This window comes from Bos indicus x Bos taurus, chromosome 1, assembly GCF_003369695.1.
Source record: "Bos indicus x Bos taurus breed Angus x Brahman F1 hybrid chromosome 1, Bos_hybrid_MaternalHap_v2.0, whole genome shotgun sequence".
Taxonomy (NCBI): Eukaryota; Metazoa; Chordata; class Mammalia; order Artiodactyla; family Bovidae; genus Bos; species Bos indicus x Bos taurus.
Window position 1 is genome coordinate 10,593,212 of NC_040076.1, and position 16,227 is coordinate 10,609,438.

The 16,227-nt window shown below is 39.3% G+C and overlaps 1 protein-coding gene across 1 annotated transcript; it reads left to right on the plus strand.

Moving 5' to 3' along the window:
- The first annotated feature begins 118 nt into the window (after positions 1-118).
- On the plus strand, positions 119-15,937 carry MRPL39 (mitochondrial ribosomal protein L39). Its single transcript, XM_027544992.1, has 10 exons — positions 119-260; positions 1,030-1,236; positions 3,014-3,153; positions 4,844-4,943; positions 6,335-6,402; positions 9,196-9,308; positions 10,583-10,648; positions 11,571-11,724; positions 13,650-13,697; positions 15,830-15,937. Exons 1-10 carry the CDS (start codon positions 197-199, stop codon positions 15,875-15,877), a joined length of 1,008 nt encoding a protein of 335 aa, XP_027400793.1. The 5' UTR covers positions 119-196; the 3' UTR covers positions 15,878-15,937.
- Positions 15,938-16,227: the final 290 nt, after the last annotated feature.

Genomic DNA, 16,227 nt, shown 5'->3' on the forward strand with positions numbered 1-16,227 from the left:
CCCGGATCCAGATGCCGGACCTCCGGCCACTGACTCTCAGCGAGGCTTGAGCGCGCTCCCTAGCGGCGGGTGCCGTCCGAGAGCCGGGCCCGGAACGAAACTGTCGGGCGGAACCCAGAGTGCGCGCTCGGAGTTGCCGGAGAAGAGGACGGGGAAGGACCTGCGCGCGGAGGTTCCTACCGCCGCGGAGGAGGCAATGGCGGTGGTGGTCCGGGGGATGAGGCTCTGGCGGGCCGCCCCCAGCGGCGGGGCTGCCTGGAGTGAGTTATCAGCGGCCTTGGGGACGAGGAGGGAGGCTTAGAGGACGGTGTTTGTTCAGACTGGGCCCAAGCGGGTCCTAGAGGGGAAGCCCCGCGGGGCGGAGGTGGAGGCGGGTGTTTAAATCTGCCGCCTCTCCCGGCCTTGGGGTCCAAATCTCGGGGAGCTGAAGGGAAGGGCCGCGGGAGAAGCTTGGGGCGCCCCCTGAGAGGGAGACCACATCCTGGTGCATAAGTGTCCTTGTTTTCCCATTGAACTCGTGCACGCCTTGCTAAATCCTCTGATTTGGGGTTTCGGAAAAAAAACAAGAACAGCCTTTCTCCCTCTAGATACGGAGCGATTTGGCGTGGGACCTTCAGTCTCTTGGAGCTTTCTTGTCCCCAGGACCTTTTCAAAGCGACAAACTTTGCTCAACTTTGCCTTGACTGGTCTGGTTTTTGACTCCACTTCCTAGTTACCTTTTTCTTGCTCCTTATTGTTTGTAAAGCACAGATTGAAATTCGACGGAGCAAACTGGTGAGAAGTGGAGATCTGATGGTCAAAGCAAAGTGGAAGTAAAGGCGTGGATCCGGGCAGGCTGCGATTCTCTTCCGTTGGCGTTTTAGTTAATGTTAGAAAGTGGACCTCTGAGCTCATTTCGGCGAATAGCGTTGAAAACTCCGTTGCCTCCTGTTCTTTCCCGGCTGGAGGGCGAAGGCGGGAATGGAACAGGGCGGTTGCGAATGTTCATCTCTTTTGTCAGTATTCCCATTTATTGTAACTTTCCCACAGGGTCTGTGGTCACATCACCTGCCTCTCAGCTGTCACCGACCGAACTGATAGAAATGCAGAATGATCTCTTTAACAAAGAGAAAAACAGGCAGCTGTCACTAACTCCCCGAACTGAGAAGATTGAAGTGAAACACGTTGGTAAAACTGACCCTGGCACTATCTTTGTGTTGAATAAAAACGTTTCCACTCCTTATAGCTGTGCCATGCGTAAGTAATGGATCATGGTCCCATTTTGATGGTTTTAAATAAGGGGAAAAACCGGTGCAGAGGAGGCAAGATGTTGTAATTGCTCCCTGAACTGCCCAGTATCTAGCATGTTACTGTGTGTTCACTGTTGACTTAGCTGTTGAGAATACTAGGGGTCGGGTAAGGTGGGTATTGTAATGCACAGGTTGTCCTGGGACTTGCTTGAATCTGGCTGAGTTTAGAGTGCTGTCATAGTGGCAGACCTGAAAGTGTAACTACTCTTGTGCTTGCCCTTTTTCGAGACACTCTTGGTGTAATGGGGGTAGTCCCCATTGAGTCCCGTTAGAGGGTTTTGAGACAGAGGGACTGCCTGCCCTCAGATGATCAGCTCTTTTTTTGGCCTTCTTTTCCTTTCCTGCTCTTTTATATCTAACTTAACCCTTTTATCTGCTCACTGCTTGCCTTGTGTGTGTGTTGTGTTTTTATTTGTAGTAAATGTGTGAGTGCATGGCGTGAGTGTGATTGGGGTAAAAATACTTCCTATGTTCATGTATTAAAGAAGATAATAATGCCTTGTGTGTGATCTGGTTTGGAAATGAAGGGAGCAGGGCCTCTGTATTATTTTCGATCAAAATTCTTCTGTGGTAACTTTGATAGAACTGGTAATGTTTAAATTCCGAAAGAACAAAAAGTCGATTTTTAAGTTTTGCATGCTCATTCGAATGTGACTAGCTAGCTGCATTGTTCAGGCTTTTGGAAAACTTAGTGATGATTCCATTTGAGTAATTAACGTTAGTTAAAAGCTTAAGGTGACTTACAGAGTGTGTACTCTCAGTCTTCCCTTACTTTGGCACTTGAATTAGTACTTACAGTTGCTTCCTTGTTTGGGGAGCATTTCTTGAACCTCTGCTGTAGGGTAGGTATTAGGAATACAGAGGAGGCTAAGACAAGGCCCTTAAGTGGTTTTACACATTTCACGTGTAGAGATGGAGCCTCTGAACACACCCAGCATAACCCCTGCCCTCAGACTTGCTTCTCTCTCATACTGTCAGTCGTTCCGTACCTGTTTTTTTTTTCTTAATCTTTTTTTTTTTTTTCTTTATTGACTACCTGTTATATTTCAGGCCTGGTGCTAGGCTCTAGATAAAGTGAGTGAGCAAAAATAGGCATGATCCCTGTCTTAGGGAGCTTATTTAGACCCTATGGTTGGACCACTTCTGTGAATATCTTTGTACTCAAAAAACATCTAATCAGGGATGAAGTTGCATTCTGGAGTCATATAACAGACCAGAGCTGATCTGCTTATGTGTGAATTCATACTGATTACTAAAAACTGATAACTATTATATTTAACTTAAGAGTCCATGTTAGGGAAGTAAGAGATGATTTGGAAGGAAGGCCCCAAACCCCTCTAGAACAGACTTACTGTGGATGTATATTTTTATATTTTCCTTTCTAAGTTGTGTGTGCATATATCCAGATATATCCATGATGCTGCTGTCTGAATATTTAAGTGTAGCTCTTGGCAGATTATTTTATTACTTAATTAACAGATTAATTTCACGTTAGACTTAGCCTTAATGATATTTGTTTGGGTAATTTTGTTAATAATTAACAATACACTGAATGTGTTGGAAGTTATTTTTTATTAGCCACAAATATTTTTTTCCCCCTCATAAAAGACAGCTTGCCAAATCTTGCCTTTCTGTCTTTTTATTTCTTAATGTAGCACTTAAACATGGAACTTTTCACTTGGGTTTTGTTAGAGTTAAATCTTCAATCTGTTCTAAATTCCTAGATTTAAGTGAGTGGTACTGCAGGAAGTCTATTCTGGCTCTTGTGGACGGACAGCCTTGGGACATGTATAAACCTTTGACCAAGTCCTGTGAAATTAAATTTCTAACTTTCAAAGATGATGATCCAGGAGAAGTCAATAAGGTATTTCTGCCTCTGCATTCTTTTTTCCTCTTCCCCCCAGTTTTTCTTCCCCCTTTTATTAAAATCTGTTTACTTTGGAGTGTGCTTGTGCTGTGCTATGTTGCTTCAGTTCTGTCCGACTCTTTGTGACCCCATGGACTGTAGCCCACCAGACTCCTCTGTCCACAGGATTTTCCAAGCAAGTGTAGTGGAATGGGTTGCCATGCCCTTCTCCAGGGCATCTTCCTGACCCAGGGATCAAACCCAAATATCTTGCCTTGCTGGCGGATTCTTTACTGCTAAACCACTGGGGAAGCCCCTGTGGAGTGATACAAATATGGCCAAAGTCAAATGTTGTACTGTACTAATCAGGGTTTTAATTGGTAGATAAGACATTTTCATAGTTCAAAAATCCTCAGTGGCATTCATGTCTGTATTTTGGTTTGAGAAAACTATATGATGTGTCTTTCACATTAATATCTTTGTTCAGCTTACCTTTATTAATCACCCTGTATATTGTAGTAATTTCTTTCTTGCCTTTGACCATCTGTTCTATATTATTTCAATAACTTTTTAACTTCTCTCCCTCCCTCCCTTTTTTATCTGAAAGTCTTCCTTAATAGTCTTGCAAAAATTTTGTTGGATGATGTGACTAATCCCTAAAGTACTTGCCTACATGATAACCTTTCATGTAACTTTCCTGGCCTTGCATGGACCCTTCTCTGACCCCCACCTGCTCTTTGAACTTTAGTTTTCACAGCATCTTTCCACTTCCTCTCTGCTCCAGCCACACTGGAGGACTTGGTCAATAATGGTTTCTGCTCTGTTGTCCTCCTTGCTTTGAGTATTCTCTTTCCTCCCTGTTAAAATCCTGTTTATCTTTTATAGTTAAGTTGAAATGTAATCTGCTCTGTGGAACCTTCTCAGTGTCTTCTTGTCAGATGAATCCCTCTTCTGGGTCTCAAAACATTTGTGTAGTGTCTCTCGACACAATATTTTGATTTTCCCTTGTAATATGAGCTGTTGAATGCTTTGGATTCTTGGCTCTGTAAAGACAGGGATCATGACCCTTATTGGATCTTGTCCTTGACTTACATACAGTAGGTGTTTAATAAGTATTTGTTGAAATGAAATTTAAAGAAGGAAATGATAAACATGATAATTAAAGTAGCTAACATCAAACATTTATTGTCTATCAGACCCTGTTTTAGGTGATTCACAGGTATTAACTCATTTAATCCTCATTTTAAAAAAAAAATCCCATAAAATGTACTGTTATCCCCATTTTAGAGATAAATAAACTGAGGCAAAGAGAGATGCAATAGCTTGACCAAGGTTACCAGTTTAGGAAGTGGCTGAGCCTGGATTTGAACCTAGGCGTTGATTCTGAATTCCTCAGACATTAGAAACAATAAACTCAGGTAGATGAAAAAGTGCATCTTGTTGGCCTTCAAGGCCTGAATTTGTGTCTGTTTTAGTGTATCTCTGTGATTGTGTAGAGCACATTCTGGAGTCTGTGAGCCCACTCTGGTCCTCAGGTGGGAAGAGCTTAGGAAAGTCACGTGCCCGCTTATAGTAGTGCCAGTGCAGAGCTTCAGACGGGCAGGTGGGCTGCAGTACTGGCGTTTCTCTTTCTGACTCTGTGATGGTTATTTTGAAGAAACAGTAAATCTTAGTATTTATTATGTTTGTGTATATTTTATTTTTCTAGGCTTATTGGCGTTCTTGTGCCATGATAATGGGCTGTGTGATAGAGAGGGCATTCAAAGAGGAATATGTGGTCCATTTGGTCAGAGCCCCAGAAGTTCCAGGTGATGTATACATAGAAGCAAATAAACATACAGGTCTACTTTGTGTATCTGAATATTTTGGTATGTATGTTTGATGTCGTATAGAAAGTGATGCTTAGTCGTGTCTGACTCTTTGTGACCCCATGGATTGTAGCCCATGGAATTTTTCAGGCAAGAGTACTGGAGTGGGTTGCTGTTTCCTTTCCCAGGGGATCTTCCTGACCCAGGGGTCAAACCTGGGTCTCCTGCATTGCAGGCAGAGGCTTTTACCTCTGGACCACCAGGGGAGCCACCAGGGAAGCCCGTTTTATAGAACTTACTTCTCATTTAATCTGGGATTCCCTGGTGGCTCAGATGATAATCCTCCTGCAATGCAGGAGACCCAGGTTTGATTCCTGGGTCGGGAAGATTCTCTGGAGAAGGAAATGGCAACCTACTCCAGTATTCTTGCCTGGAGAATTCCACGGACAGAGGAGCCTGGTTGGCCACATTTCATAGGGTCACAGAGTCGGACATGATTGAGCAACTGACACTTTGATTTTTTCTAATTTAATCTAATGTAAATTACCATCATACATACATTCCATTCATTATAGGTAACAGAATTCATCTTATTGTTGTCATATTCCATTTAATTATTAGAAGTCAATTATTAACAGAACTAGAGGAGATTGTTTCTCTTGAATATGCATTTCATGGTACTATACTGTGTCAATATTTATTTATTATCATTTAAAGTATTTATTTCCAAACAATGTGTGGAGGAGGAGATGTGAGTATAAATAGACTTCTAAAACTCTGTTTAGGTGGCACCATTTCACCAGGAATGGCCCTCACACTGGAGAGGAACACCATTTTTGAAAGGTGGAAGAGTTCATATTCTTTCTAAAACCAGGATTTTACAACAGTATATGTAGTAGGATCACATTTGTATTTTTCTTTAAAGGTAGAAGTTTATATGCTAAGAAGTATTTGATTTGGCAATAAATGATTCTAAGAAAAACAAAACAACAAAAAACTAATCTTTATTAGAAGATACTAAAAAATTAAACATTTCATGTCCATTTAGTTATTCACCTACTTGTTAAATATTTTATTCTTTAGGAATTTTTATGTCTAGTAACTGTTTTGGTCATCAGAGAAATCTCTGTGGTGATAATATACCTGAAGAAAATGTGAATGGTTAAAAAATCCTGGTGATGTTGGGTTAACAAACAGGTGCGGTAATTCGATGTCAGAGTTGGTAGAGGTCTAACAGGCAGCTGGAGTAATGGTAACAGTTTTATAATTTGTAATGTTGGGAGAGATTGTTCACTCTTCACTTTAGGGTCTAAATATTCATTTGTGTTAAGTTAGTAACTTCATACTGTAACAGATTTAACTTGGCTTTTTTATTTTGGTTGGATTTACAGTAATCGCTGGAGCCTTCTGCTATGACGTTGTTTTGGATAAGAGACTTGATGAGTGGATGCCAACAAAAGTAAGCCTGCTCTCTTTAGAGTATTAGAGTCTGTGCCTTTCTTTGTTAGAATGATTCCTGTGTTAGTATTGTTGAATGATACTCCGTGTTGAGAATATTTAAAAGAATCAGTCATTCAGTCTTTTTTTTTTTTTAGTGTATTTAAGACAGAGCTATATGGTTGAGGGTATTCACCGCAGTGTGGTGCCCAGAATATAAAACACAGAAGCTTAACTATCTTGGATCCCCAGAGCACACTTTGAAAATTACTACCCTAAACCGGTTAAAGCCTATTGCATGCCGAGTCCTTCCAATAAACAAGGATTACATTGAGAGTGGTGGTGGTGGTTGGGGAGGGGGTGTGAATTAAAAAACATCAGACTTTGAGAAAGCTAACCCAAAAAGCAGCAGACTACACAGCAACAGACTAGCCTGTCCTGGAATGGTCTGCCTTCTTAATGAGGGCAACAATGCCTTGTTGCTCTGGGACTCGGGTACCAGCAGGAGCCTGGCTAACAAAAGTGGATCTGCGTCAGATGCTGGCGGTGCCAATGGCTTTTGAAAGTTAAACCCAGTGACTTAGTTATGACTGGGGAGAACGGACAGATGCCTAATTAAGCAAGACTGTATGTCCTACATTGGGAGTTTGGAAGTCAGAAAACGGGAGGCAGTGTAGTGTACCACTTTATCAATTTCACTATGTCCATTTTTTTCACACTTTAATATCTCTGAAACAAATATGTCTTTTGTTTGTTTCTATAACGTTTCTTAAACTTTTTTAGTTGAAGAAAATTATAGATACCTGTGGAGTTGCCTGGTAGCTCAGCTGGTAAAGGCAAAGCAATGCAGGAGACCCTGGTTCAATTTCTTGGTGGGAAAGTTCCCCTGGAGAAGGGATAGGCTACCCATGCTGGTATTCTTGGGCTTCCCTGGGCGCTCAGACAGTAAAGAATCCGCCTGCAATGTGGGACACCTAGATTCGATCCCTGGGTTGGAAGGATCCCCTGGAGCAGGGCCTGGCAACCCACTCCAGTATTCTTGCCTGGAAAATCCCCATGGACAGAGGAGCCTGGTGGGCTACAGTCCATGGAGTCACAAGGAGTCGGACATGACTGAACGACTAAGCACAGCAGCAGTGGAGTTGTAGGTAATAATATATGGAGGTTCCATGTTCCCTTTACTCCCTCTTCCCCAGTCTGTCACCTTGTAGACCACAATACCATGTGACCACAACCAGGATATTGGCACCGATAGAGCCAAGACACAGAACATTTCTGTCACTGCCAGAATTTCTCTTTAGTCTCTGTCCTCCCCATCCTTAAACTGTGGCAACCACTTATCTGTTCTCTGTTTGTATAATCTTATCAATTCAAGAATGTTATGTAAATGAAGTTCAGTATGTAACATTGGGGGATTGACTTTTTTCACTCTGTAATTCTCTGGAGCAAATGTGACTTAACAGTAGATAGCATCTTATGATTATCACTGGTAATGTCTTTTCTCAGTGGTGCATCTTATATTTAGTGAAATAGTTTCTAAAAGCAAGAATTTCAGAGTTGCTGACTCCAAGTGTTGGCTTTAAAAGTTATTTCTTAAATAATCTTGCCCTTATTGCTTAATATCAGAAGGGAGAGAGGAAGGAAACGGGAAGGAAGAAAGAGAGAGGGAAGAAAGGTGCTGGGAGAGAGGGGAGAGGGTCAGGGAAGGGTAAGAACGGTTTCTTCTTCATCTGTGGACTCGTGTCAGTATATTTCTTTTTTCCAAGTCTGTCAATCAGTATATTTCTTTTTTCCAAGCCTGTCAAGATTCTTCCTTAACTGAAGTTAAGTAAAAACTAAGGCGGTCAAAATTTAACTCTCATTGTCTGTGAAACTTGCTGCTACTTTTTTCCTTTTTTTTCCAAGATAAAACGTTAAAAAAGAAATGTACTAGTTCATCGGAGGCACTGTGGGGTTTGGCGGAAGGCTTTGAGAAAGTGGGGGAGAGTTACATTCAAGTAACAGCCATATTAAACCATGAATGTGTATTTGCATGAAATTATCTCTTTAAGAATGAGAAGAGTCATTTCATTCAAAACAGTCTAATAGGAGGTTTATGGAAAGAATTTTATTACAAAAATTATTTGCGTAATAGTGCTTGATCTTTTATTAGTAATGATTTATAGTGTGAAAACTCAATTATAGTTTTTATTAAAAATCTCATAAACATTGTTAATGTGTGTTATTAATCATTTCGATTGTATTAAATAGACATTTACATTAAACAAGTTTCTAGCATTGAATTTTATGCTATGTTTTGGACATGGCCAGTGATGACATTTACTACTGAAACTTTCTGAATCACATAAACAATGTTTTTCCTCATGGATTTAATTAAAGAACTTAGTTTTACTCATAGTGTAAACAAATTTTTGTATCTTACTATTTACTTATTAGCATTTCTACTTCTTGCACCATTACTTTAATAAACATTGACGAGGCTATATAAATGAAATGTTCATTAAAATTTCTTTGTAGAATTATCCTTAATAATTATTTCTAATACAGGCTGATATTTAGTTACAAGTTAATTATAAGTTTTATAGTTTGTAGAGTTGGGAGAAATTGCTAATCATACATCTCATGGTTCAAGTATTCAGTTGTTGCAAATTAATGCTTCCTTTCCTAGCCAGTTGGCTTTTGCTTTTTGTTGTAGTTGGATTTATAATATTAAGCATGCAATTTTATCTGCCTTATAGAGAAATGTTTTTAAGTAAATTGTTACAAAAGATTAGTACTTTTCTTTCATTAATACTTTCTGTTCTCCATTTTTAAGGAGAACCTGCGTTCTTTCACAAAAGATGCTCGTGCTTTAATTTATAAAGATCTTCCATTTGAAACACTGGAAGTTGAAGCAAAAGTGGCATTAGAAATATTTCAGCACAATAAGTAAGTGTTGGCTTCCTCTAAAACAAAATTTAACCTCTCAAAGTTGTATATAATGAAGAAAATTCAGCTCTTTAAGAACTTTGATATTTGATGTACATAGGACACCTTTTACTTTTTAGCTTTTACATTTGTTCAGCTTATTATTTCCCTGAGAAGAAGTGACCCCCTCCCCAGCTTCTGATTCTTTTCTTCCTTTGTTCTACTGTCTTTTTTTTTTTTTTTTGCCAGTTCTCTTTATGTTACCATCGCGGTGTGTTCCCCTTGTTTCCTTTCATTGTGAAGGGGGTAGCCTGTGTTACACTGTATTATTTTGAATTTAAACTTAAATTTATTTAAGCTGTATTGCATTTGGCAACCTTTCCTTCCCATCTTTCCACTTGTCAAATGAAAAGGGTAAGACAGCGAATGCCAGCTGTTCAGAAGTGGCTAACAGCTGAAGGAGAACGTTCACATGGCCAGATCTTAGTCTTCCCTGTGGGAATTATTCATTTGATGGATTTTCTTTGCCAACATTTTTAATTGTGCCTGGCTTCTCAATTCCCTTTCTCACTCAGAAAACCTCCAATTTGTCTTCTACTAATTATGAGAACATAAACTAAATTGTAGTATTAATCTTAACTAGAATCCGTTAGAAAGGGACATCTCAGAATTTTTTCACTTAGACATGTCGGTGGTTGATGTTGTCATTTACTAAGCTAGGGGATTCAGGAATGAGTTTGGTGAGAAGACGTGGTACGTTTTGTTCAGTTTGAGTATTTGGGGATGTAAGATGCTTGTCGAACACCCTGGTGAAGTCCAGGTGTTTTGCTTATACAGTTCAGGGCTCAGGAGCAGTATGTGGATGAGAAGCAGAGGTGTAGAAGAGAAAAGCACAGGGTGGCAGTTACAGCTGTGCACATCAGGGGACCAGCCCAGAGAGGACGCTTTGAGTAAAGAGAGCTGAGGGACAGAACTTGCAGGGCAGGGAGAGAAGGGTGACCAGAGAGTCACAGTACCAAGAGAAGCCTTCAGAAGTGGAGGTGAGCAGTGGAAATGAGGACCTAGCCTGGCACCAAGGAGGCACCTGTGGGTACTGGGAGAACGCTATGGTGGAGTTGTGAGGCTGTGGCCAGACCGAAAGAGGTGAGATGTGAAAGGGAGGCGGGAGGGGGAGGCGCCTAGTCTAACCCTCCCTTTCAAGCACTTTGGCTGAAGAGGAAGAGAGAGGGAAGTGGCTTTAAACACCTTTTTGTACATTTAGAATTAAAACTTTCTTTTTTTTTGCTGCTCTTTAGGTACAAAGTAGATTTCATAGAAGAGAAGGCATCTCAGAACCCTGAGAGAATAGTCAAGCTACACAGGTAAATAAAGATTAAAAAATTGACGTCTATGCTAATTGAATGGAAGGTTTAGTTTTATTGTTACCTGACTAGTATAGTTTGTACCTTTATTTGTTGTTCTTTTATCTTATTTTCTGTTGCTTTGTTTAGTTTTTTGATATGGTGGTGATTGGAAGCTCTGTTATCTTCAGGAAGGGTTGCGGTTTCTGTTCCTCATTTTGTTGTTTTTTACTTTTATATTTGTATTTTACGAGTTGGAAAGCATTGTTAAAAAATGTAATTTTTAGAGTTAATTTTGAAAATGGGTGAAATATTCTTTATTATTGATCATAAATTGATCATGAATTGATCATAATTCATATGAAGTCTATATTCATATGTGTATATAGAAATGTGATTACTGACTAATTAGTTACTACTTGTGTTACATGTAAGGAAGTCATATCACAGTGTGCTTTCTGATGCACAGATGAGAGAGGTAAGACAGGGCATTAGCAAAAATGGCTTCTTGGTCTGTATCTGTTTTTTCAACTTAATGTTTTCTTGACTCAGACTCAACTTTTTTCCTCTAGGAAGTTGCTCTTAGGGCACTACCTGGCCTACATACTAAAACTCAAAATTCTATTGCATTAGTTGTTACAAGGTTATAGGTTATCAGATTTAGACATTGGATCCATTTGATGGCATAATATGTTCAGTGATCTTAAAAATCTTCAAAATTGTAGGAAGAAAAAGTTTCACCAATTTTAATTTTCAAAATTTTAGTCTCTTCACTTGAGATGGCTGTGTCATGGTTTACTCCAAACCAAATTGATCCATAGGCATTGTTCTTGATCAGGGATGTAGCAGCAAATAGAATGGATAAACTTTTTTTTTTTTTTCCAAACTATTGTAAGTGATGTGATTTTATGATCTAATTTGTTTATTTTTAAAATCAAATCAGATTTGGTGACTTCATTGATGTGAGTGAGGGCCCTCTTATTCCAAGAACAAGTATTTGTTTCCAGTATGAAGTGTCAGTGGTTCACAATCTTCAAGCCACCCAGTCGAGTCTTGTACGAAGATTCCAGGGTCTCTCTCTACCTGTGCACTTAAGAGTAAGTAAAGCCAAAAATTTCAGGTTATTCAGTTTGGTTGTGAGTGTGATTCCAGTCTTGATTTTTATACCAATTGGAAGGACATATATTTTAATTTTCATTAAATTGTGTAACACTAATATTTTGTCAGCTTGGGTTTATGATTAAAAAGAATTTTAGCCAGGATGTAGACAGATAATTTACGAAAGAAATATTAGTTGAAAAAATTAACTCAAATTGAGATAGTATTTTTAATGTTTTAAATTCATTTAGAAGAGGGTGCAGTGGGGAGCAGTGGGGCACGTATTGATGGGACCTTCTGGAGTGCCCTGTAGCCTTATATTTGGCCTATTCTCCCTAATTTTGAGGATCTGTGTCACCCCCTTCTCCTCCTGCCCTCAGTCTTTCCCAGCATCAGGGTCTTGGGGTACATAGTATATCTTTTCATTTATTTAAATCTTCCTTCATCAGCATTTTGTAATTTTTACCATACGTGTCCTTTATGTGTTTGATTTTTTTTCTCCACATGCCTTCCTTTCCTAGCTCTCTCCATTTCAGTAAATGAACTGTCAGCTACCTGGCTGTTTGAGGTAACCCTTGGTTCTCTGGTTCCCTCACAGCCAGGCCCCCTCCCATCCATCAGGAAGTTGACTCTTTAAAACATATCGTGAGTGCATCCACTGCCAGCAGCGCATCTACTACTGCTCCCCACATCCTGTCCCTCTTTCTCCCCATTCTCCTCCTTTGCTTTTCATTCTTGCCTCCAAAGCATATTCTCTAATGAGTAGCCAGAGTGATCCTTTTAATATACACATCAGATCATGTAATTCCTATGCCCCAAACTTTGCAGTGGCTTCTCATGAACAAATGCCGACCCTTCGCCCTGTCTCACAGAGCCCAACATTGTGCGATTCCTGCTTTCTCTGACTTCATCTCATACCACTTTCTCCAGCACACATTATATTCCACTCAAACCGTAAAGTCTCTCACTGTAGCTCATTCTGCCTGAGCCAGGTATGGTTTTCCCTTTAAATATACCACTCTTTGCTCTTTTTTCCAGAAGGGTTTATGTGTACGTATTTAGTAATTTTACCTTTTATCATAGATTTTACCAGCTCATCCAGTTTGAAATAGTCCCTGACCCACCCACATCCCTCAGTATCACCTTCAGCTGATTTTGTAAACACTGATGTGGTCATTTTGCACTTTGCAGTTTTCATTCATGCATTCTGAAAATTCTCTGCTGCATATGATTGTTAGTTTTTAAGGAAATTGGTTCTATAACATTACTGTTCTCTTTGTCAGTTTTTACTTGTTCTGTAGAGTAATCTGCTAAATCTTCCAGGTCTGCTCTTCTGATGTGAGATGTCGCAATTGATTCTTTGTGTGTGTGTGTTAAATTTTTATTAGAGTATAGCTGATTTACAGTGTCATGTTAGTTTCTGCTGTATAGCAAAGTGTATCAGTTATACATACACACATATCCATTCCTTTAAAGATCCTTTTCCCATACAATAGAGTTCATTATGGAGAACTGAGAAGAATTCGTAATGAACCTTTCCTTGTAATTACTTATGATTTGAACAATGACCAGTAGCATGTTGAAATTGGCTATTTAAGGAAGGAATTAGGGGTTAGTGGGAGAGACTTTTGCTTCCCATTAGAAGGAGTGCTTTCTATGGTGGTGCTGATTAAGAAGGACAAAGAGTGGCATGCTCAGTCCTAAGTCTCCTTTTCTTAGATGCTAAGCAGAGCAGTCCTGTATAGCGTGCACCTTTTTCCCTACTCAGACTCACTTTTGTGACCTCGTAGCCTCAGTAGTAGTGCCTAACTTTCCATGTATTTGTTTTCTGTATTTGTTTTGTTTAAACCTATATAAAGACTCAGCCTCTTTGATTTTAACTTTGCTGCTTTATTTAATTCATAGTAAATCTTTTCTTTTCAAGGCACATTTTACGATATGGAATAAATTATTGGAAAGGTCTAGGAAAATGGTAAGTGTTTTTGATAGCATGTGAGTACATTTCTATGAAGAAATTTTCCTTGAAATTAAGCAACCACCACCACTACAACAACAAAATAATAAAGAAAAAGAAAAGGAAAGAAATTGGTTGTCTCATTAGCTAAAGCAGTATTGTGGTTGTTGACCTCGTTAGTATTTTGGCAAAAGAAAAGTTGTTATTTGGCAATTCTGTTTTTATTTGCTAATAATATGACAGTGATACTGTAGGAACTTGAAGAAAAATAAAACTTACTGTTGTATAGCAATAACAATTCTTTATGGCTGTAATGGTGTTAATTAAGTCTGTGCTATATTTTCTTGTGAACTTAGTGAATATTTAAGATTTTCCAGGTATGTTTTAAAGCTGCCTTGACAGTAGACACTTTAATATATAAATGTCCTGAAAAACCATTACCCAGTTAAATATTTATTATTTTGCATGATGATGTGTACAGCTAGCCTTTAGTAATGACCTTACAGGTAGAGTTTGCTATTTAGGCACTTAGCCATAATGTTCTTGTGCACAGATGTAATTTTCTTTTTCTCATGAGAAGAAAGTGTTTTTGAATAGATGGAATAACTTTGTCTCTTTGGTTGGTAACAATGACCATTTTAGATTAAGATACTAGAGAAGAAATAAATATATAAGAAATGTAGGAAGTAGTAGAGATAGTAGCCTGGAGTGTCTAGTGGAAATCAGTGAGTAGCTGTTTTTACAATATTTATTTTGGTTCACTTTCCTCTTCCACTGTTTATTTTGCTTGTACAAAGGGAGTAGCTTAAACATATGGTTCATTGATTTAACTACATAGCCTTGTTATATGCCAGGGACTGTAGGTGCAGTAATGAACAAGATCTACTTGCTTTCCTCAAGGAAGTTACTTGAACAGCATAACTAGTCCTGCAAAGCTGCTAAGTTGCCTCAGTCGTGTCTGACCTTGCGACCCCATGGACGGCAGCCCACCAGGCTCCCCCGTCCCTGAGATTCTCCAGGCAAGAACACTGGAGTCGGTTGCCATTTCCTTCTCCAATAACTAGTCCTATAAGCAGACAATTCAGGTGTACATGTGGGGCTCTGGCATAAAGAAAAGGACCCAAGCCAAACCACTGGTTGGTTAAGGAGCGTTCCCAATCATTATTTCTTAAACTGGTTTTAAAGGGTGAATGGAAGTGGGCCAGGCAGATGATTTGCTTGCAGATGGGTTTATCCCAGCAGAAGCTGCTTGTCTAAGAGGCTGGTGGAATCGAATGCATGGTGAATGTGAGAGGAATCCGAATGCACACTCACGTGTGGGATGGGTGATGAGTCTGTTGGAAATAGAATATGAGGGGTTTGTCTTCTGTGATGTGGAATTTGCATGCCCCTCCATAAGATGATTGGAGGTAACTGGAGAATTTGAGTAAGGAAGTGACCTATTGATAAACTCTGCCTGTTTACAAACTCATTCTGGGGCCAGCATGGAAGATAACTGTGACTTAAGTCAGCAGCCCTCTCAGGGGTAGCAGATAGGTAACAAGACCCTGAAGTTCAAGCAGGGCAGTGAGAATGGCTGTGAGAGTTATGTAGGTGGAATTAATAGGACTGTTGATCACGTATGCAGGTGAGAAATATGGATTCTCTCATGCCTGGCTCAGGTGTCTGAGTGGAGCCCTTCACTGAGATAGATGACACAGGAAGTAGAGCAGGTTGTAAGGTTATGAGGAATGCTGTTTAGCTCTGTTTCCTGAGTGACATATAACAAATATTAATATACAGATATCTATTCTACTAAACCTGTAGTATACTGTGTTCAAAATAGAATTACTGATTTTTTTCAACAAAATTGATTGATTTAAAATACTTTGTTGATTTCATTTTATAGATGAAAAATACAATGACAAACTTGAGAAGCCTAGATACATGCCTCAGATTATATTTTTAGTGGAATTGTACTTTACTTGATAATTTATATTGGGAGCTTGGTTGTGTAACTTTTCGTCTCTTTCTACTTAACTTTCTATAATAATTACTATTGAAAAAGAAAGGCAAAGGATTATTGAAAAACAAAGACTGCAGTAATTTTAAACGGCGAGTGAAGGGTAAAAGTGTTTATTAGAAAAATAAAGCTATTTATGTTTTTACAGGTAACTGAAGATCAAACTAAGCCTACAGAGAAGAGTGCATCTACCTAGTAACTTCCTCAAATTTAAATATGTATAGTAAATTAAAATAAAACTTTTCTATGTAGTGTTTGTGCATGCTTATAAAATGAACTGTCTTTTTTTCCCTGAGGTTTATACTGGTTTACTGTCTCCTTTCTCTGAAGGGTAAAACAATAAGAATTTTACATAGAAACAAGCCTGCCCCTTCTATCTGGATGCAACATTTTGGCATGTTTTCCACTTGCAGGGCTTTTTTGTACATATATAAACATCTTTGTTGTTGTTTAGTTGTTAAGTTGTAACCGATTCTTCTGGCCCCATGGACTGTAGCTGCCAGGCTCCTCTGTCCACGGGATTTCCCAGGCAAGAATACTGGAGTG

What these genes read in the sequence shown, in the direction of transcription:
- MRPL39 (XM_027544992.1), top strand. Translation starts at nt 197, where the DNA reads ATGGCGGTGGTGGTCCGGGGGATGAGGCTCTGGCGGGCCGCCCCCAGC. An exon ending in CTCTACCTGTGCACTTAAGA is followed by an intron (nt 11,725 to 13,649) that starts GTAAGTAAAGCC and finishes TTTCTTTTCAAG; the next exon opens with GCACATTTTACGATATGGAA. An exon ending in TGGAAAGGTCTAGGAAAATG is followed by an intron (nt 13,698 to 15,829) that starts GTAAGTGTTTTT and finishes ATGTTTTTACAG; the next exon opens with GTAACTGAAGATCAAACTAA.